At 44.9% G+C, this 20,028-nt stretch overlaps 1 protein-coding gene across 1 annotated transcript in view; it reads right to left on the reverse strand.

Moving 5' to 3' along the window:
* Positions 1-1,567: 1,567 nt before the first annotated feature.
* LOC102943211 (solute carrier family 23 member 1) overlaps positions 1,568-20,028 on the reverse strand; it is a 73,456-nt gene continuing 54,995 nt past the window's right edge. The window contains exons 6-12 of the mRNA XM_037884111.2: positions 17,526-17,646; positions 16,076-16,232; positions 15,564-15,817; positions 6,091-6,255; positions 4,134-4,242; positions 3,216-3,311; positions 1,568-2,389 (exon numbers count right to left, since the gene is read on the reverse strand). Coding sequence (XP_037740039.1) covers positions 2,124-2,389; positions 3,216-3,311; positions 4,134-4,242; positions 6,091-6,255; positions 15,564-15,817; positions 16,076-16,232; positions 17,526-17,646 — 1,168 coding nt within the window. The 3' untranslated portion in view covers positions 1,568-2,123. The remainder of the gene's footprint in view (positions 2,390-3,215; positions 3,312-4,133; positions 4,243-6,090; positions 6,256-15,563; positions 15,818-16,075; positions 16,233-17,525; positions 17,647-20,028) is intronic.

Below are 20,028 nucleotides of genomic sequence, written 5' to 3' on the forward strand. Positions count from 1 at the left end.
TGGCCTTTCTATTGTCTCTCGAAGGGGTGGAAAAACCCCTTCTGTCACTGCAGGAAGCGTCTACACTACGCCACTTCAGTGGCACAACTGCAGCTGAGCTTCTGTAGTGTAGACAAGCGCATAGGCTCCTAAGTGCCTCTATCACTTTTGAAAGTGAGACTTAGGCACCTAAGGGTCTGTCTACACTGCAATCAGAGGTGTGACTGCAGCACATGTAGATGTATGGGAGCTAGGGTTGATCGAGCTAGCGCCAACAAAACTAGTAGCGAAGCCAGGGCAGCATGTGCTGCACGAAACCTCCCCACGGGCACTGGACATATACTCAAGTAGCTAGCCCAGGGATGGGCAAACTTTTTGGCCTGAGGGCCACATGTGGGTATGGAAATTGTATGGCGTGCCATGAATGCTCATGGAATTGGGGGTTAGGGTACGGAAGGGGGTGAGGGCTCCGGCCGGGGGTGCAGGCTCTGGGGTGGGGCCAGAAATGAGGAGTTAAGGGTGTGGGACGGGGCTCCAGGCTGGGGCAGGGGGTTGGGATGCAGGGTGGGGGTGAGGGCTCTGGCTAGGGGTGTGGGCTCTGGGGTGGGACTGGGTATGAAGTGTTGGGGGTGCAGGAGGGTGCTCTGGACTGGGACCAAGGAGTTCAGAAGGTGGGAGGGAGATCAGGGCCAGGGCAGGGGGTTGGGGCACAGGAGGGGTTCAGGCTCCAGGTGGTGCTTACCTCAAGGAGCTCCTGGAAGCAGCGGCATATTTCCCCTTTGGCTCCTACACGGAGGTGAGACCAGGTGGCTCTGTACGCTGCCCCGTTCGCAGGCACCGCCCCCGCAGCTCCCATTGGCCTCAGTTCCCAGCCAATGGGAGCTGCGGGGGCGGTGCTTGGGGCAGGGGCAGCGTGCGGAGCCCCCTGGCTGCCCCTACATATAGGGGGGACATGCTTCTGCTTCCGGGAGCTACGCAGAACCACGGAACGCACAGAGCGGGACAAGCCCCTGACCCCGCTCCCTGGCTGGAGCGCCAGAGTGGAGCAAGCCCCTGACCCAGCTCCCTGGCTGGAGCGCCAGAGTGGAGCAAGCCCTGGACTCTGCTACCTGGCGGGAGCTCGAGCGTGGGATTAAAAAGTCTGAAGGGCCGGATGTGGCCCCCGGACTGTAGTTTGCCCACCCCGAGCTAGCCCATGGTGTCATGGCTTCACTGCTATTGTTATTGGAACTAGCTAGATCCTTTGCCAGTCAGAGCGGCAGGTCATAGTCATTCATAGTCAGCCAGTTATTGAGCCATGGAAAAATTGAGAATGACTCTTTCCTGGTAGCTGGGGCACTCACCTGGGAGACGGAGACCCATAGTCAAGTCCTGGCTCCAGTGATCAATTATTTATATAAAAGTGGAACAGCTTCAAGAGGAGAAACAGAGAGAGCCCCATATCAGAATATGCCATAGGCCTATGGCTAGAACCTGCTTCTGCAGTACAGGAGACCCAAGTTCAAATTCTGCCTCCCCATCAAAAGGGGCAGGAATTAAACTTGGGTCTCCCACAAACCAGGTGAGTACTCTCACCACAGGGCTAAAGCTTATAAGGGAGGTGGTAGGACCTCCTCTGGCCATTTTATGACTCCTTTGCTTTTGTCAAAACACTTGAAAGTCAAACTGAAAGGTTTCATTTCTGTATCACCAAAACATTCTGCTCATCTGGCTTGACTTTTCAATTCACCCCAAAATTTTGAAAAATGTCATTTTCGTTTCCCTCCCCCCGGCCCAATTTTTCAAAACTGCTTGGAAACTGAAAAGTCTCTTCTTCAGCCAGGTCGGTCACAAGGCCGCCTCTCTCTAGAGCAGTGTTTTGGAACCTTTTTGATACCAGGGACCAACGTGCTGCCTCCTAACCTGTGTCAGGGAGATCTCAGGGACCAGTGCCAGTCAGTATATTCTTGCTACATCTGGATAAATAGAGGCAGAAAGAGGTGAGGTGACTTGCTCAAGGTCACACAAGGAGTCAGTGGCAGAGCTGGGAATAGAAAACAAACGTTTTATCACCTATTCTCCTGTTCCAACTTCTGTCAGGATATCTGTAAATATGGTTTTCATGGCACGTGCTTTGTAAATGAGTCCACCTCCTAACCATGGGCTTATATCTTTGTATCCATGTCTATCTCTAGTTCTCTTTCTGAGCTTGTTTTGAAACTGTTTTCCTGTTTGAGGCTCTTTGGTTCTTCCTTTCTCTTGTATACAGATAGCCTTTTGGGGCAAGTTGGGAGGAACTGAACCCAAGAGGAGGTGCAGAACTTGGTGCCTATTCCAAATGGAAGATTGTAGACTTCCATAACACGAATCTCGTCACACTCCTCCTGGCAGGTCTCTTTCCAGGCTAAGAATCCTCGCTCTTCCTGGCTTCCTACCAAAAGGAAACGAGAGGAAAGTTACTGAGGAACCATTAACACAGACTTAAGTACATATATAGTGCAGTTCCCTAATTACACACAATTCTGGTATCGTACTACTCCCAGCATAGTCTCGCAATGCAATACGATATATTGATACTTTACACTTCTTTCTATGTTCAAAGCATTCAACAAACATTAACTAACACTATTAGAAGACACTTTTCTCCCTGATACAACAGCATCATAAGCAGGATTCTCCAGTGATTACAATGGGGATCTATCACATGCAATGCGTGTTGACTACAGTTAAAATAATCCCTTTTAAAACTAGCCTGAGTGCACATTTGCTCTCCCCATGTCCCCAGTTCCCCCCTTAAGCTTGCTCAAAACAGAAGCCTTTCTGTTATCAGTAGACATTACAGCCTATCTTGCCAGGGCTTTGCACACAGTAGGTATTTCTCCTAACATGTCCCACCATTTTCAGTGTAAACCCCTAGTGGGGGTGTGTTACAGGTCCCCCTTTGTGTTGGTGCACAGAGAATATGAGTTGTCAACAGCCTCCTAGCTGTGGAGGTTTGACTTTTTAGCTCAAGCTGTAGGTCCCTGGTGTGTCAGGCAACTCTGGAGGTCCCTGGTGTGTCAGGCAAGATGGCAGCCATGATCACACCACCCCCAGCTCCGCCTCAGATGACTGTTGGCATTTTAAATGCCAACAGCAACTGAGGCCCTGTCTACACAAGCACTCCCACCTTATTCCCACCAGTGGAGCTTAATAGTTGGTAATTATGGTGGGAGACTGTAGGAAGCAGAGGGCTAGACCGCCATAGCTGATCATACCCGGAATCGTGTTATCAAGGATAAATGCCAGGAATCCACCCACAAACATGCCAGTGGTGAGGAGCACTTGGATCACTTGGTCTAGCTGGAGAATTCCTAGAAGAAAAACAAAACTCAGTAAGGGACCCAAAGACGTATTTGACCAACAACAGAACCAATGACAACCTGCTACAAGTCACTCACTCGAAACCTGTCACTCGCCAAGGAGAGACATGCAGCTCAAAAGCAGAAAGTACATGCTCCCTCTTCCAAACCAGGGCATGAGATTTTGCTACTTTACAATTTAAAATAGCTTCATCCTGCTGATAGTTTCATGTGTATGTTTTTATTCCATGTAACTAATTTATATAATGGCCAGAGCATACAAGGTGACTTACTAATTCATAAAACGACACTTGTAAGATCTTTGGGGCAGACACATTAACTGCAACTATGTGTGGGCTAACTGTTCAAGGACAAGAAAGTGACTAGAGTCACCCTGTTGTAATTAGCAAGAGGTTCTGGCCCTTTGTTTTTCCAAAGGCAGTATTTTACTGCAGGTAGATAGCCACAAGGATGCTCCAAAGACACAGATTCCAATCAGAATTCAGACATGATAAGAAGCCAGTTCTTCCATTGCTTCTCACACTGGAACATTCCAAAATGAATGGGAGCCATGGATTCCTTGCATTGCAAAGTCTGTATTTGTTAACATGTATTCATTTAGCAGTGAGAGATTCCTACATCTTAAAGATTCCTCACAATGAAAGTACTACAGCAGCACCTCCAGAAGGCAGGAGTGCCAGCCACCAGGCAACTTTCATGGGTTTAACCCATAACATTTGTAGGCTGCATTTCAGGTGACTTTTCTGTATCTGTATTGACTTCAGTTTCATACTTGGGAGGATGGTCCCAATAAATGAGGATGCTCATTTTTACCTGTTTCTAGCACTTGAGAATTTTTGTTTACCCAGTTGGGAATTGCCAGACCCGCATATATAGAAAATCCAAAGATAAACAGGTTTCTTGAGGAGTTCATGTCCACATACTGTACAGAGAGATTACATGTGTTAATACATACTGCTCAAAATGATCAAAATCTATAAACTGTTTGAACCTGCTGATGAATCCTTGTACCTGCACACACATATGCAGTGATAGTTACTAGGGGCAGAATTTCATATGCTATTGCAGAAACAGCTGTTTAAAGTAGAATCGAAATTAACAAATGTATACAGAAATACACTGATGTACACAGAGCCATGTCATCAGCTGGCATTCCTTAGTACAGAATCAGAACTCTAGGGCTGGAAGAAACCTTGGGGAGTCATCAAGTCCAGCTCCCTGCGCTGAAGCCCGGACCAAATAAACCTAGACCATCCCTGACAGGCGTTTGTCTAGCCTCTTAAAACCTCCAGTGATGGGGATTTCATAACTTCCCTTGGTAACCTATTCCAGTGCTTAACTACCCTTACAGTTAGAAAGTTTTTCCTAATATCTAACCTGAAAGTCCCTTGCAGCAGATTAAGTCCATTACTTCCTGTCCTCTCTTCAGTGGATATGGAGAACAATTTATCACTGTCCTCTTTATAACAGTCCTTAATGTATTTGAAGGTTGTTATCAGGGACTCCCTCAATCTTTGTTCCTCAAGACTAAAGATGTCCAGTTTTTTTAGTCTTTCTTCATAGGTCAGGTTTTCTAAACCTTTTATCATTTTTTGTTGCTCTCCTCTAGACTCTCTCCAGTTTGTCCAGATCTTTCCTAAAGCGTGGCACTCAGAACTGGACACAGTGCTCCAGCTAAGGCCTCACCTGTGCTGAGTAGAGCAGGGCCGTTATCTCCCTTGTCTTATGTACAACACTCCTGTTACTACAGTGCAGGATGATGATAGACTTTTTAGCAACTATACCACATTGTTGCCTCATATTCAATTTGTGATCCACTGTAACCCCCAGATTGTTTTCAGCAGGACTACCACTTAGCCAGTTATTCCTCATTTTGTAGTTGTCCATTTGATTTTTCCTTCCTAAGTGAAGTACTTTGCATTTGTTTTTATTTAATTTCATCTTGTTGATTTCTGACCAATTCTCCAATTTGTGTAGGTTGTTTTGAATTCTAATCGTGTCCTCCAAAGAGCTTGCAACCCCGCTGAGCTTGGTGTCACCTGCAAATTTTATAAGTATGCTCTCCGTTCCATTGTCCAAGTCATTAATGAAAATACTGACTAGTATTGGACCCAGATTGACCGCTGTAGGAACTCGGCTAGATACATCCTCCCAGGTCAACAGGGAACCATTGATAGCTTTTGTTTGAGTAACGGTCTTTCAAGTGATGGTGCACCCACTTTATAGTAGTTTCATCTAGAGCACATTTCCCTAGTTTGCTTATGAGAATATCATGTGGGACTGTACCAAAAGCCTTACTAGCATCAGGATATACGATTCCAGTGGAACTAATGGAGTTAACCAGAAAAAAAAAAAAAGGTCACAACAGCAGCAATCCAGGCTTCCCTCCTGCCTACACCAATGTGCTTCAAATCAACCCGTCAGGAAAGACTGCCTCTGGGGTGACAGTAGAGATCACCAGGTGGTGTAACCATGCCACGGTAACTTTGACATCACTGGCCTATTAGCAGTGCTGCAGTCCCACGATAAGTTAACCAGGGGACTCCTTTTCTGGTGACCCCACCACAGTTGAGCCTTCTTCTGGTCCATTCATTGGCCTCTTGGATGAAATTGCCAACATGACTGCTAACTAGAATGAATTACAGCAGTGGTTTTTGTGATGAGGCACTTGTCTCAGTAAACAACTGCACTGAACAGGAACCTGACTGCAGATCAAAGTTCTCTCTCAAGAGTATTTGGTCTTGTAAATTAAATCCTTTGAGGCCGTTACCTGCAAATTGGAAACTCCCACAGCAGTGATGATTCCAAACATCACAAGGAGCAGTCCTCCAATCAGGGGTGTTGGTATGCTGGCGAACACAGCGCCGATCTTCCCAAACATGCCTATCACAAGCAACACGCAGCCACCAGCAATGATCACTATTCTACTTCCTACCTGTGTCAAAGGGGACAGCACAGAATCACTATTCAAAGTATACAGAACTGGAGGATGGAAGGCTGTAGAGATTGCACAGTCTGACCACATCCAGATTTACAAATTAGATTACATTGTTCAATATCAGGTCAAATTCCAGTACTCAAACAACAGCCTGAGAGGTTTTTACAGACATAGCAACCTCACAGATTGGTACACAACTGCACAGGTTGCAGATTTCTAAAGAATACTGTTTAATTAACACATAACCTGGACTGAGAACAGTCATTAATTTACCTTGTTGCATGAGATCTTTATCCTGGAAATACTCTACCACTGTCAGCCACTTTATCATGTAATAATAGTGAACCATTACTGTTAGTTCGGGGCCATGCACAAAAAGTTAATTAATAAATTACAGTGTTAATGACTTTTGCTGGGGGCTTTGCTATGACATCACTCTAAAAACTCCTAGGGCCAACTGGAACTTATGTTGAAACTGTTTATTTGATTTTTCTTAGTTTAGTTTCACATGAGCACAGAGCAGTGCTTAAGAATTGCTTTCAAACTTGGCAGCCAACTCTCCTGGCACTGAAGTTAATGACCAAGTTTCCATTGACTTCCAGAACAGGATCAAGCCTTTGGAGACCCATGTTTGGACACTGGAGAGAGAGTCTGTTTTAATCTCTTTCAAAGACAGATTGAGCATTTGTTAAAGAAAACTGGGTAGGTACTTTGGTTTGTCCATATACACCATAACCCAGATATATTAAGTGAGGAAGCAAGATTTCTCTCACTTTTCAGCGGATAAAGCCAGGGAGATTCCCTGGTAAGGCAATGCACCAAACACCATGATGAAACACTAAGAGCTTCTCCTCTCACACATATCTGGCAAAGTATGTGAATGAGAAAGAAACTATGGAACAAACTTTAAAGATGTTCAGGAAAAGTTAATAGTTATGTAAATTAAGGGAGAAAGACTACCAAAACACTTGTTGGACCTTCAATTAAAAGTAGCATGATGCTGCATGGAAAATTTTAGAGAACCACACTAAAATGTGAAATGTTCATGTTTTAGGCAGAGGAATTATATAATCCTTGTTGACATTTTAAAATTAAATGAATCATTTTACTCCTCCCCTGCTAATATGTGAAGAATTTCATGTTTCAGACGAGGGTTTTTTGGCTAATGGCATCAGCAAAACCAGTTCCAGGAACTATTATTGTCCCTTTTCAAACACCTCTTGGTGTGTGAGATATTAGTAAATCCATTCTGGGGAGGTGGTGATAGCGTGTTTCAAAATAAAATAATTCATATATTTCTGTTCATCTTTCAGTCTGATTTTTCTGTCCCCTGGTTTTAAGGCCTCAGTATTCTTTCCATTTAAAAACAAAAACCACATCTATCTTAGTAAAGGCCCAAATAATTATTTATACTAGATGTGACACTGACAGACCAGCCAAGCCAACCTGTCTATGACCCATAACAACTTAACAGGAGGCATTACAATTGTAATCAAGACAATTCACTTATGTATGTGTATCAAAGAAATATTAATTAGGGTTTTGTATTGATAAGAATCCAAGGGTAGATGCAGAGCCCTGGTCTACACTAGGAGATTAGGTCGAATTTAGCAGCGTTAAATCGATGTAAACCTGCACCCGTCCACACGATGAAGCCCTTTTTTTCGACTTAAAGGGCTCTTAAAATCGATTTCCTTAATGCACCTCTGACAAGTGGATTAGCGCTTAAATCGGCCTTGCCGGGTCGAATTTAGGGTACTGTGGACGCAATTAGACAGTATTGGCCTCCCAGAGCTATCCCAGAGTGCTCCATTGTGACTGCTCTGGACAGCACTCTCAACTCAGATGCACTGGCCAGGTATACAGGAAAAGGCCCGCAAACTTTTGAATTTCAATTTCCTGTTTGCATGGTCACCTGCAGCTTGCCACGCTGGCCAGAGCTCATCAGCAGAGGTGACCATGCAGAGCTCATCAGCAGAGGTGACCATGATGGAGTCCCAGAATCGCAAAAGAGCTCCAGCATGGACCGAATGGGAGGTACAGGATCTGATCGCTGTATGGGGAGAGGAATCAGTGCTATCAGAACTCCGTTCCAGTTTTCGAAATGCCAAAACATTTGTCAAAATCTCCCAAGGTATGAAGGACAGAGGCCATTACAGGGACCCGAAGCAATGCCGCGTGAAACTTAAGGAGCTGAGGCAAGCCTACCAGAAAACCAGAGAGGCAAATGGCTGCTCCGGGTCAGAGCCCCAAATATTCCGCTTCTATGATGAGCTGCATGCCATTTTAGGGGGTTCAGCCACCACTACCCCAGCCATGTTGTTTGACTCCTTCAATGGAGATGGAGGCAACATGGAAGCAGGTTTTGGGGATGAGGAAGATGATGATGATGAAGTTGTAGATAGCTCACAGCAAGCAAGTGGAGAAACCGGTTTTCCCGACAGCCAGGAACTGTTTCTCACCCTGGACCTGGAGGCAGTCCCCCCCGAACCCACCCAAGGCTGCCTCCCGGACCCGCCAGGCGGAGAAGGGACCTCTGGTGAGTGTACCTTTTAAAATACTATACATGTTTAATACATACATGTTTACATACAAGCATGTTTAATGATTAATTTGCCCTGGCATTTGCGGCTCTCCTGGATGAACTCCCAAAGCCTTTGCAAAAGGTTTCTGGGGAGGGCAGCCTTACTCCACCCACCATGGTAGGATATTTTACCACACCAGGCCAGTAGCACGTACTCGGGAATCATTGTAGAACAAAGCATTGCAGTGTATGTTTGCTGGCGTTCAAACAACATCCGTTCTTTATCTCTCTGTGTTACCCTCAGGAGAGTGATGATATTCATGGTCACCTGGTTGAAATAGGGTGCTTTTCTTAAGGGGACACTCAGAGGTGCCCATTCCTGCTGGGCTGTTTGCCTGTGGCTGAACAGAAATGTTCCCCACTGTTAGCCACGGGGAGGCGGGAGGGGCTAGCCACGTGGTGGGGGGAGGCAAAATGCGACCTTGTAATGAAAGCACATGTGCTGTGTATGTAATGTTAACAGCAAGGTTTACCGTGAAAGAGTGTAGCCATTGTTCTAGAAAATGTGTCTTTTTAAATACCACTGCCTCTTTTTTTCTCCACCACCTGCATGTGTTTCAATTATCACAGGATCTTCTGCTTCCCAGAGACTAGTGAAGATTAGAAGGCGAAAAAAACACACTCGTGATGAAATGTTCTCTGAGCTCATGCTGTCCTCCCACACTGACATAGCACAGACGAATGCGTGGAGGCAGACAATGTCAGAGTGCAGGAAAGCACAATATGACTGGGAGGAGAGGTGGCGGGCTGAAGAGAGGGCTGAAGCTGAAAGCAGCGTGATGAGAGGAGGCAGCATTCAATGCTGAGGCTGCTGGAGGATCAAACCAATATTCTCCAGCGTATGGTTGAGCTGCAGGAAAGGCAGCAGGAGCACAGACCGCCGCTACAGCCCCTATGTAACCAACCGCCCTCCTCCCCAAGTTCCATAGCCTCACCCAGATCCCCAAGAACGCGATGGGGGGGGCCTCTGGCCACTCCACCCCAGAGGATTGCCCAAGCAACAGAAGGCTGGCATTCAATAAGTTTTAAAGTTTTAAACTTTTAAAGTGCTGTGTGGCCTTGTCCTTCCCTCCTCCACCACCCCTCCTGGTGCTTCTCTCCTCCACCACCCCTCCTGGGCTATCTTGGTAGTTATCCCCCTGTTTGTGTGATGAATTAATAAAGGATGCATGAATGTGAAGCAACAATGACTTTATTGCCTCTGCAAGCGGTGATCAAAGGGAGGAGGGGAGGATGGTTAGCTTACAGGGAAGAAGAGTGAACCAAGGGTCGGTGGGTTTCATCAAGGAGAAACAAACAGAACTTTCACACCATAGCCTGGCCAGTCATGAAACTGGTTTTCAAAGCTTCTCTGATGCGCACCGCTCCCTCCTGTGCTCTTCTAACAGCCCTGGTGTCTGGCTGTACGAAACCAGCAGCCAGGCCATTTGCCTCAACCTCCCACCCCGCCATAAACGTCTCCCCCTTACTCTCACAGATATTGTGGAGCGCACAGCAAGCAGTAATAACAGTGGGAATATTGGTTTCGCTGAGGCCTAACCGAGTCCATAAACTGCGCCAGCGCGCTTTTAAATGTCCAAATGAACATTCTACCACCATTCTGCACTTGCTCAGCCTGTACTTGAACAGCTCCTGACTACTGTCCAGGCTACCCTGTGTACGGCTTCATGAGCCATGGCATTAAGGGGTAGGCTGGGTCCCCAAGGATAACTATAGGCATTTCAGCATCCCCAACAGTTATTTTCTGGTCTGGGAATAAAGTCCCTTCCTGCAGCTTTTGAAACAGACCAGAGTTCCTGAAGATGCGAGCGTCATGTACCTTTCCCGGCCATCCCACGTGGATGTTGGTGAAATGTCCCTTGTGATCCACCGGTGCTTGCATAGCTATTCAAAAGTACCCCTTGCGGTTTATGTATTCGCCGGCTTGGTGCTCCGGTGCCAAGATAGGGATATGGGTTCCGTCTATGGCCCCACCACAGTTAGGGAATCCATTGCAGCAAAGCCATCCACTATGACCTGCACATTTCCCAGGGTCACTACCCTTGATATCAGCAGATCTTTGATTGCGTTGGCTACAGCAGCCCCCACAGTAGATTTGCCCACTCCAAATTGATTCTCGACTGACCGGTAGCTGTCTGGCATTGCAAGCTTCCACAGGGCTATCGCCACTCGCTTCTCAACTGTGAGGGCTGCTCTCATCTTGGTATTCTTGCGCCTCAGGGCAGGGAAAAGCAAGTCACAAAGTTCCATGAAAGTGCCGTTACGCATGCGAAAGTTTCGCAGCCACTGGGAATCGTCCCAGACCTGCAACACTATGCAGTCCCACCAGTCTGTGCTTGTTTCCCGATCCCAGAATCGGCGTTCCATGGCATGAACCTGCCCCATTAGCACCATGATGCCCACATTGCCAGGGCCCATGCTTTGAGAGAAGAAGTCTGTGTCCATTTCCTCATCACTGACATCGCCTCCTCGCCCGGTATCGCTTTGCCGGGTTCTGGTGCTGCATATACTGCTGGATAATGCGTGTGGTGTTTAATGTGTTCCTAATTGCCAAAGTGATCTAAGCGGGCTCCATGCTTGCCGTGGTATGGCGTCTGCACAGAAAAAAGGTGCGGAACGATTGTCTGCCATTGCCCTGATGGAGGGAGGGGCAACTGACGACATGGTTTACAGGGTTGGCTTACAGGGAATTAAAATCAACAAAGGGGGTTGCTTTGCGATAAACTGAAAGGCCCCCTCAAGGAAAGAACTGAAGGATAGAACTCAAAACCTCAAGGATGGAACTCAAAACTGGGTTTAGCAGGCCATGGATTTCACAGAGGGAAGGGGAGAGGGAGGAGAAAATGAATACAAAACAAATCTGGTCTGTTTCTTGTTTTGAGCCACTTCATCTATCTTTGTACATCTTGCTGGCAGCAGACTGTGCAGTACGACTGCTGGCCATCATCATCTCCTGGGTGCTCGGCAGAAGACGGTGCAGTATGATGACTAGCCATCATCTTCTGCTGGCTGGAGGTTAAAAGACAGTGCACTGCTGGTAGGACTGAATCGCCACGAGACGAAACAAGGGAAATGACCTGGCTGAGTCACTCCCATGTTTGCCCAGGAGCCCGATTAAAAGAGCACCCAGGACTACGTCGATGATAGCTACCAGTCATACTGCACTGTCTGCTGCCAAAAGGCAATTAACTGCTGCTGTGTAGCAATGCAGTACCACGTCTGCCAGCACCCAGGAGACAAACGGTGACGGTTTGCTGAGCAGGCCCATGCTTGCCGTGGTATGGCGTCTGCACAGGTAACGCAAGAAAAAAGGCGCAAAATGATTGTCTGCCCTTGCTTTCACGGAGGGAGGGAGGGAGGGAAGGGGGGACTGACGATATGTACCCAGAACCACCACTGACAATGTTTTAGCCCCATCAGGCACTGGGATTTCTATCCAGAATTCAAATGGGCGGCAGAGACTGCAGGAACTGTGGGATAGCCACCCACAGTGCAACACTCCGGAAGTCGACGGTTGCCTCGGTACTGTGGACACACTCCGCCGACTACATGCACTTAGAGCACTTGTGTGGGGACACACACAATCGACTGTATAAAACCACTTTCCACAAAACCAACTTCTATAAATTTGACCTAATTTCGTAGTGTAGACATACCCAGAGTGTATTTGTCTGTGTTTACCTGTATCTTGTTAGAAGTTTAACAATTGAAGCAATGTTTAACCATGTTAATTCCCTTTCATGTCTTAATTATATATGTGACTATGTCCAAGTAATCTTAAAATGAAAGATGTGTAATACTGCAGGAAACTAATAATATTATCTACATTGTCTTCAGCTTAACTATCAATGCTATAATGCAGTACTGACTAATTGCCTTATGTGAATGAATGCAACTAGTTTACCTGTGTATGCATAGGAAATAGGAGATTAGCTTCAAAGCGAAGATCTGCATTGTCTATTTTTTCTCAGGGGAAGGCCCTGCTGTGACAATTTCTGTGAGGAGTTTTGTCAGCCTGCTTAGAAGAGCTATAAAGGAAAGCTTTGGGCCTGATCCTTTCATCTGCAGTCTGCTTAAACTTTTAACAGGGAAAGTCATAAGACAGAGATCTTCCCAATTATTATTTGGAATAGCCTGGAAAATGCATGGAAGGACCAACAGACTGTACACCTGGGTTGCTTATTGGACTATAACCCTTTAAATTGATTCCAGAAAGACTATTACAAATCAGTAGCCTCACCATTTCGCCTATGACACAGACCTAAGGACTGTACGTGTATATTGATCTTTTAACCATTTATAATTCTCTTCTTTCTTTTTCCTTTTATTATTAAACCTTTAGTTTTTAGTTACTAAAAGATTGGCATCAGTGTGATTATTGGGTAAGATCTGAGACTCATATGGACCTGGGGATAAGTGTCCGGTCCTTTGGGATCGGTAAACCTCACATATGGTGAATCAGGTTTTCAGTAACCCTTCACTATATTCCTTGGCTGTCTAGGTGGGAACCAAGGGCTGGGATGCCTAAAGGGGACTGTAGTTTGCCCTCTTGTTACCCAGTGTGGTACTGCAGAAGCTGTATTGTTATTAGCTTGGTGAATCCAAGTATAGAATAATCTACCACTTTTAGGAACTGCCTGCCCTATTTCTTGCAGTCTGCCCTGAGTGAGGCACTCAGTGTGGCCTATCCACACACCCCGGTCACACTACAATTATGGGGAACCCTAATATTTTTAATATACTCCGGTGACAAATTATACTGACATCAAGGTCAACAATCTACTTCACTGGTGCCATGGGTTTGAGTGCTTGATTCCAAAGCCTGTAGTTAACAGTCTGTTTCAATCGCGTCAGGGAAAGAAAAGGAAGCCCAATTATCTTGCTTAAGTTCATATTTTAATGGGATGAAAACATATCTAGTTTACTGTTTGTTTGTAAGGTGATTCTGAAGTCTTCATCAAGACTCTGAAATCCTATTTATGCTTTGCTAGAAGTTATGGCTTGACATTGATGTCTTGTTTCTATATTTATTATTGAAAGATGTATTTCCTGTGAAATGATAAACACATAAAAACTAAAATTCAAAATATACTTTAAGGGCCAGCTCCAACTCCCACAGAAGTCAATAGAGCTTTTCTACTGACTTCATAAAGATTTGGATCAGGGTTGAAATGAAACTGGTCCCCAAATTTGTGGAGCTGACTAAACTTACAAGAAATGGGATCCCAAAGGAAATTTCTGACCTAACTCAGAAGGACTGCCGTTACTGCACTGAAGCTAGATCGTGCTTATGAAGAGAGGGAAAGTGGGCTACTTGATAATATTGAGTGCATTTTCAAATATGTTCATATCCCATATATATGAAGCATGCACAAATCACACATTTAATGAATCATTTAGCCAATGCATAGGAAACATCACTGCATTGACCAGCTAGTAACCGTGTACACTGGATTACAGAGCAGACTGCCTTCCATGCATGTGCCCACATACCAGCTATGCTGAAAACAACCAGCAGCTGGTATCTGTGGAAATGAGGATTCTTCATGGGGTTTATAAAATAAAGTGAAATAAACTGGTTTGTGACTGGCCAACTTCTGCCTCCACTTCCCCTATGCAACCCCCCTGACAACATTACATAATTTGTTCATGAATGATTTAAGCATGGTCACCACAGCCAAAGCTTTCTGATTGGCTGTCAGATGTATCAATCCCATAATGTTGTGAATAACTCAGAGCTGACCGTTAAAGTGAAATTTATACACACAAATTAATTTAAGAATGCAGTGTAGTTGTAGCTGTGTCAGTCCCGGGATACGAGAGAGACGAGCTAGGTGAGTAATTGGACCAATTTCTGTTCATGAGAGAGACAAGCTTTCTTTCTAGTCACACAGAGCTCTTCTTCAGGTTAGGGAAACATACTCCTAGCATCACAACTAAATGCAAGGTGACACTTGGAGTACTTTTCCCTGAGCTGAAGAAAAGCTCTGTGTGAGCGTGAAAGCTTGTCTCTCTCACCAGCAGAAGTTGGTCCAATAAAAGATATTACCTCACCCACCTTGCCACTCTATAAGAATGGGAGTAAAACAATTCAGAAAATAGTGCAAGTTCAAAATGATTCAAAATGCTTACCCTTATGGTTTGACATCTGTAGTTATCAAGAAGTGTGCCACCTTTAATATCCCTGTCATTGCTTAGTTCTAAGTATCATGGAACATGAGCAGTTTTTAAAGACTATATATTTCTTATTTCCATTTTTTCCACAATATTTTTGTTGAATTTGGCTCTCAGAGAAGGTCCCAGCTTGCCAGCCTCACAGCGAGAAGGCCTCTCGTTATCCCCAGAAGGGGTGCAGAGCAGATAATCACCATGTATGCGTCTCATGCATCACGCCAACAACATGCCTCCCCCAAACTAGAGCAACCCCCCGCCTTTAGGAATGGAACGATAGTTCAGGTCACATGGCCCATTGGAGCCTTAATCTCCCTGAGAGCCAATTAGAAATGAATGTGGTAGTGTTTTTTGTGATGAGGACATTTGTACTTGAGATGGACTGAGATCACTTCACAGACCCAGCACTAAGACATGTTGTAAATGTGTGTAATATATTTATAAAAACCACAAGTACAGGCAGTCTTTGAAAACTATTGCACTTTTCTGTACTGACGACCTAACCCAGCACTCCACTGCTGTGGGCTGGTGGCACTGCAGTAAACCTTACCCGGGTGATTCCCAGCGCTCCAACATTCTCACTGTAAGAAGTGGTGCCATTCCCTGTTCCCCAGGCCCCAGCCAGAAGACAGCCAATTCCCTCAACTCCAATTCCACGGTTGATAGCATGCTTCGGAGGGGGCGGGGCACCAGACAGTCGGGCGCAGGCATAGTAATCGCCTACTGACTCCACCATAGAGGAAATCACTCCAGCTATGATGCCAAATATCCCAGCCAAACTGATTGTTGGAACTCCCCACTGGCCTGCAAATTAAAAAAAAAAGAGCGAGTCAGATAACTTGGGCTAGTTTTGCTGTAAAATCCATTCAAGTAAATCACTAATGACTTCTCTAAGTGTTGGCCTGTGCTTCTAGGCCAGCCCCACCTGAGCTTTACCATTTGGGTTCCTCAGGGTCCTTATTTTCCACGGTCATTCAAGATCATTAAAAGCAAAAAGCATACACACAAAACAACGATGAGAAGGAACAGTAAATAATTCACAACATGCTACTACAACTATACCTGGGTATGGGAACCGGAACCAGGGTGCTTGGGACAGAACGTCTCCTTTGATGTCAGTCCGAGCCAGATAGCCATAAACTGCAGGGTCCGAGGGGAAGGCATTGGTAACAGTGAGTGCAAAACATATCAGCCAAGTAATGGCGAGGCCAAGAAGAACCTAGACAGCCACATAAAGTGTATTCTGATTAATGGCCATCCTCATTTCCATTATAGAAGTACTCTGCCTCCTGGAGCACAGACAAACGAGGCCCCATTGCATTCTGAAAGCATATTCTCTTTTTTGTTCCCCCACTTGCTTGTTCATTCAATAAGATGAAGGTGAAATGGCAGAGTCTCCCCTCGTGCAGTTTTTTGTCTGGTTTAGAAGCTTCACTGAAACAGTGGCTCTCAACCTTTCCAGACTACTGTACCCCTTTCAGGAGTCTGATTTGTATTGAGTATCCCCAAGTTTCACCTCACTTAAAAACTACTTGCTTACAGAATCAGAGATAAAAATACAAAAGTGTCACAGCCACACTATTACTGAAAAATTGCTGACTTACTCATTTTTACCATCAAATTATAAAATAAATCAATTGGAATAGGAATATTGTACTTACATTTCAAGTGTATAGCATATAGAACAGTATAAACAAATCATTGTCTGTATGAAAGTTTAGTTTGTACTGATTTAGCTAGTGCTTTTTATGTAGCCTGTTGTAAAACTAGGTAAATGTATAGATGAGTTGATGTACGCCCTGGAAGACCTCCGCGTATCCCCCAGGAGCACATTAACCCCAGGTTGAGAACCACTGCACTGGAGAATCCAATTTTCCCTGTTACCCAGAAAGTTTTGTTGGAAGCAGCTGTGAATACTGACAAGCGATTACTAGCCAGGCTTACCATCATCACCTTGTAACAGGCTCTCAGAATCCTTAGCTATACTGCAGTGCATTATGTCATTACTCAGACTTGGTAAAAACATCAGTCTTGTGAGCACCATCCTAGCAATGAACTGCTGCTGACTATTGTTTTAGAAAGAAATAGAAGTGCCCTTGGTTTGTGGTACACACCAACTGGGCTCAGTTACTGGTAAGGGCCAGTGTCCACAGTATGGTGACCAGATATCTCGAGTCAAGAAGTAGGAAGCACTTATTTTCACTACGCATGGGCACTTACAAGGCCAGGATAAAAACACCTGCGCTTTGGGGGAATTCTACCACAAAAATGAGTTTCTAACAGACTAAACCAAATGCAAAACATGGTAGGAGTCAAACAGCGGGAGTAGCGGGAGTCAAACTGTGAAGCTCTTTCTCCCAATGGGGAGCAGTTACTCAGCCAAGGAATCTCATCGACTCCAGTGGAAGAGAATGGGAGGAGGATTATTTGGGTATCTAAACTGAACGTGATTTAGTCCAGTTCTAGTAAAAGTGGATCATCTGGTGACCCAAGTCCAAAAACGATAACTCACGGGGAAGATCTGGAAGAGGTAGACCTTCGAGAAGTGGCACTTCCTGGATCCTTGGTACGATGGCAGTGGCACAGGCACATTTTTCAGGTACTGAGAGAACAGAACTATGAAGAAAATGGCCCTGGAATGAGACCAAAAAAAAAAGAGAACAACTGCCTCGTTTGCTTTACCACACTCGGAGGACCCGACTTTCAGAAGTTCTGAGCATCTTCAGCTCCAACTGATTTCAAAGCACCTCTGACAATAAGGCTCTAAGCGCATGTCTTCACTGGAGCTCAAACGGTGTCAATTCCAGCTCAAGACGACACTGAGCCATTTGAGCTAGTGCACGAAAAACAGACGTGTAGTGCTGCAGTGGTGGGAGAGGCTAGCTGCCTGAATACGTCCCTAGGATCTCAGACAGGATCGTACATGAGGTGGCTAGCCCCTCCCACTGCTGCACCACCCTGACTTCACTTCTATTTTTAGCATGGATATGTCCCCTTGAGATGTAATTTACACCATCCACCCCTAGTGTAGACATTCCCTTAGTGTCACGGGAAGACCCAAACCAAAGTTGAGGTTGAAACAAGCCTTCAGTTATATTTTAAATATAGTTTTGTTGAGGGTTTTGTTTTCAATTCTGATTTTTTTGCCTCAGAAACCAGCCAAACAATTACATACAATGAACCACCAAGTATGACATCTGCCAGAGGCTTAAACATGATGTTAAATAGAATAGAGGCAGAATAGAGAGATCGGTTATGTCCAGGCAGGTTGTATAGGAAACTATTCTTGGGCCACACTATTTTCATTAGAAGGAAAGGACATTCGTTTCATGATTTAAAGTTTATTCAATGTCAATGTTTTTTAAATGGCAAAGTGAACCCATATGAAAAGGAGAAAAGGATCAGTTGAGAGATAAATCTCAGGCTTTCAATTTCCCACCACAGGCAGGTATGGCCCAGTTCTGATGTCACATCCAGATGGCCAATAATACCTGTGCAAGTTCTTGTTTTGAAAGAAACACAAGAATGAAAACCAAGTGTCCGGATGTTCTACCCAGTTCTCGTTTTTCTTCAGAGAGTGATTTTAATTTGATTTCCAATTTTTAGGTCTATATTTGTGATTACTGCCCATTTATAGCTGTTTCCTACAGTGTGATCTGTACTGCTGGATTTATGTAGCTAATTCTCCACTGGGGGATACAACCTTGCAGGCCATAACTGCCCCAGTTAGGTGAGAATGAACAAACAAAAATATTTATCAAACAAATTCTGAGCAGATGGGATATGCTGGTAGACAAATGAAGACATTCTATTACTGTGTGTTAGCTAAACCTTTGAAGAGCCATGCAGTTTTTTATACCCAAATTAAATGTATGTAAAATTAAGGGATTATTCCAAATAGGAATCAGTGGGGAGTTGATAACAGAACCTGGCCCCAGCACTAGCACCTGCTGCAGTTGAATTATTGAGGTACTATTAGGACCTGCAGTTGTGATGCGGCAGCATCAAATGCTGGCCTGGGAAGGGAACAGCCAAAGGGACAGTAGTAGCTCAAGCTGCGGCAGGGGCTCAGATGATGGTGGAAGGAGAGGCCGTTGAGACAAGCTGGTGGTAAAGGAGAAAAATCTAGCTGCTGAGTTAGCAGATGAACTGGAGTTTGGTAGGAGGTGAGGTGATAAAATAAAAGAACAGGAGAATAGAAATAGGGGACTTGGAAATGAGAAGGAAAGCTAGGAGAGGTTTCGAGTCAGTAGAAGCTGAAAAAAATTGAATAGGGTAAGCGAGCAGACACTATTAGAAATGGGAAGTAGTGGGAAATAAAATCTACAGCCGTACTGGAGAGAGCGACTCAAGGGAAAGAACTGAAAGGAAATATAACTGGTGGAACAGGGAATTGATCAGAAGCTGTGTTAGAGTAAAAAGATCCTGAAAACAGTACATGAGAAGCCCACCCACAAAGGACCTAAAGTAAACGAACAGAGAGAATGACTGTTTGAAAATCTATTGAAGGAACACAGGTCAAAGGCACTAACCGGACAAGTGAGGGCCCCTAGGTAAAGAAACCCCTCTTGTGGAAAAACTCAGTGAAGAGAGGGACCGCCCCAGGAACACCAAAGCTAAGGAGCACTTCTAGCCAAAGAGACACAAAGGATAGGACAGCAAGAGTGGAGCTGGACTTAGAACCAAGGAGAGGAAAAGTTGATTCTTTGCCAAAATGACACAGTATATTAAGTAAATTTCTTCATTCTTGGTAAAAACAATGCATTTGGTGTTAACTGCACAAAGGAAGAGTAGTGTGTACAAGCTTGCAAAGGTTAATGTGTTGGTAACATCTAGTTTATTAATATAAGTAGTCAGTACTCAGTAATATTCTATATTATTTATGCTTCTGCTACAATCTTTGTGTTTTCCCTTATAAAGTTCTAAAAATTTAAAATTCTCTCGTTTGTCTTGGTTTGCCTCTGCCTCTCCACACAGTTGGCATAGCCTCGTTTAGCCTGGGTCACTGCAATAAA

The sequence above is a fragment of the Chelonia mydas genome, chromosome 1 (genome assembly GCF_015237465.2).
Source record: "Chelonia mydas isolate rCheMyd1 chromosome 1, rCheMyd1.pri.v2, whole genome shotgun sequence".
NCBI classification, from domain to species: domain Eukaryota; kingdom Metazoa; phylum Chordata; order Testudines; family Cheloniidae; genus Chelonia; species Chelonia mydas.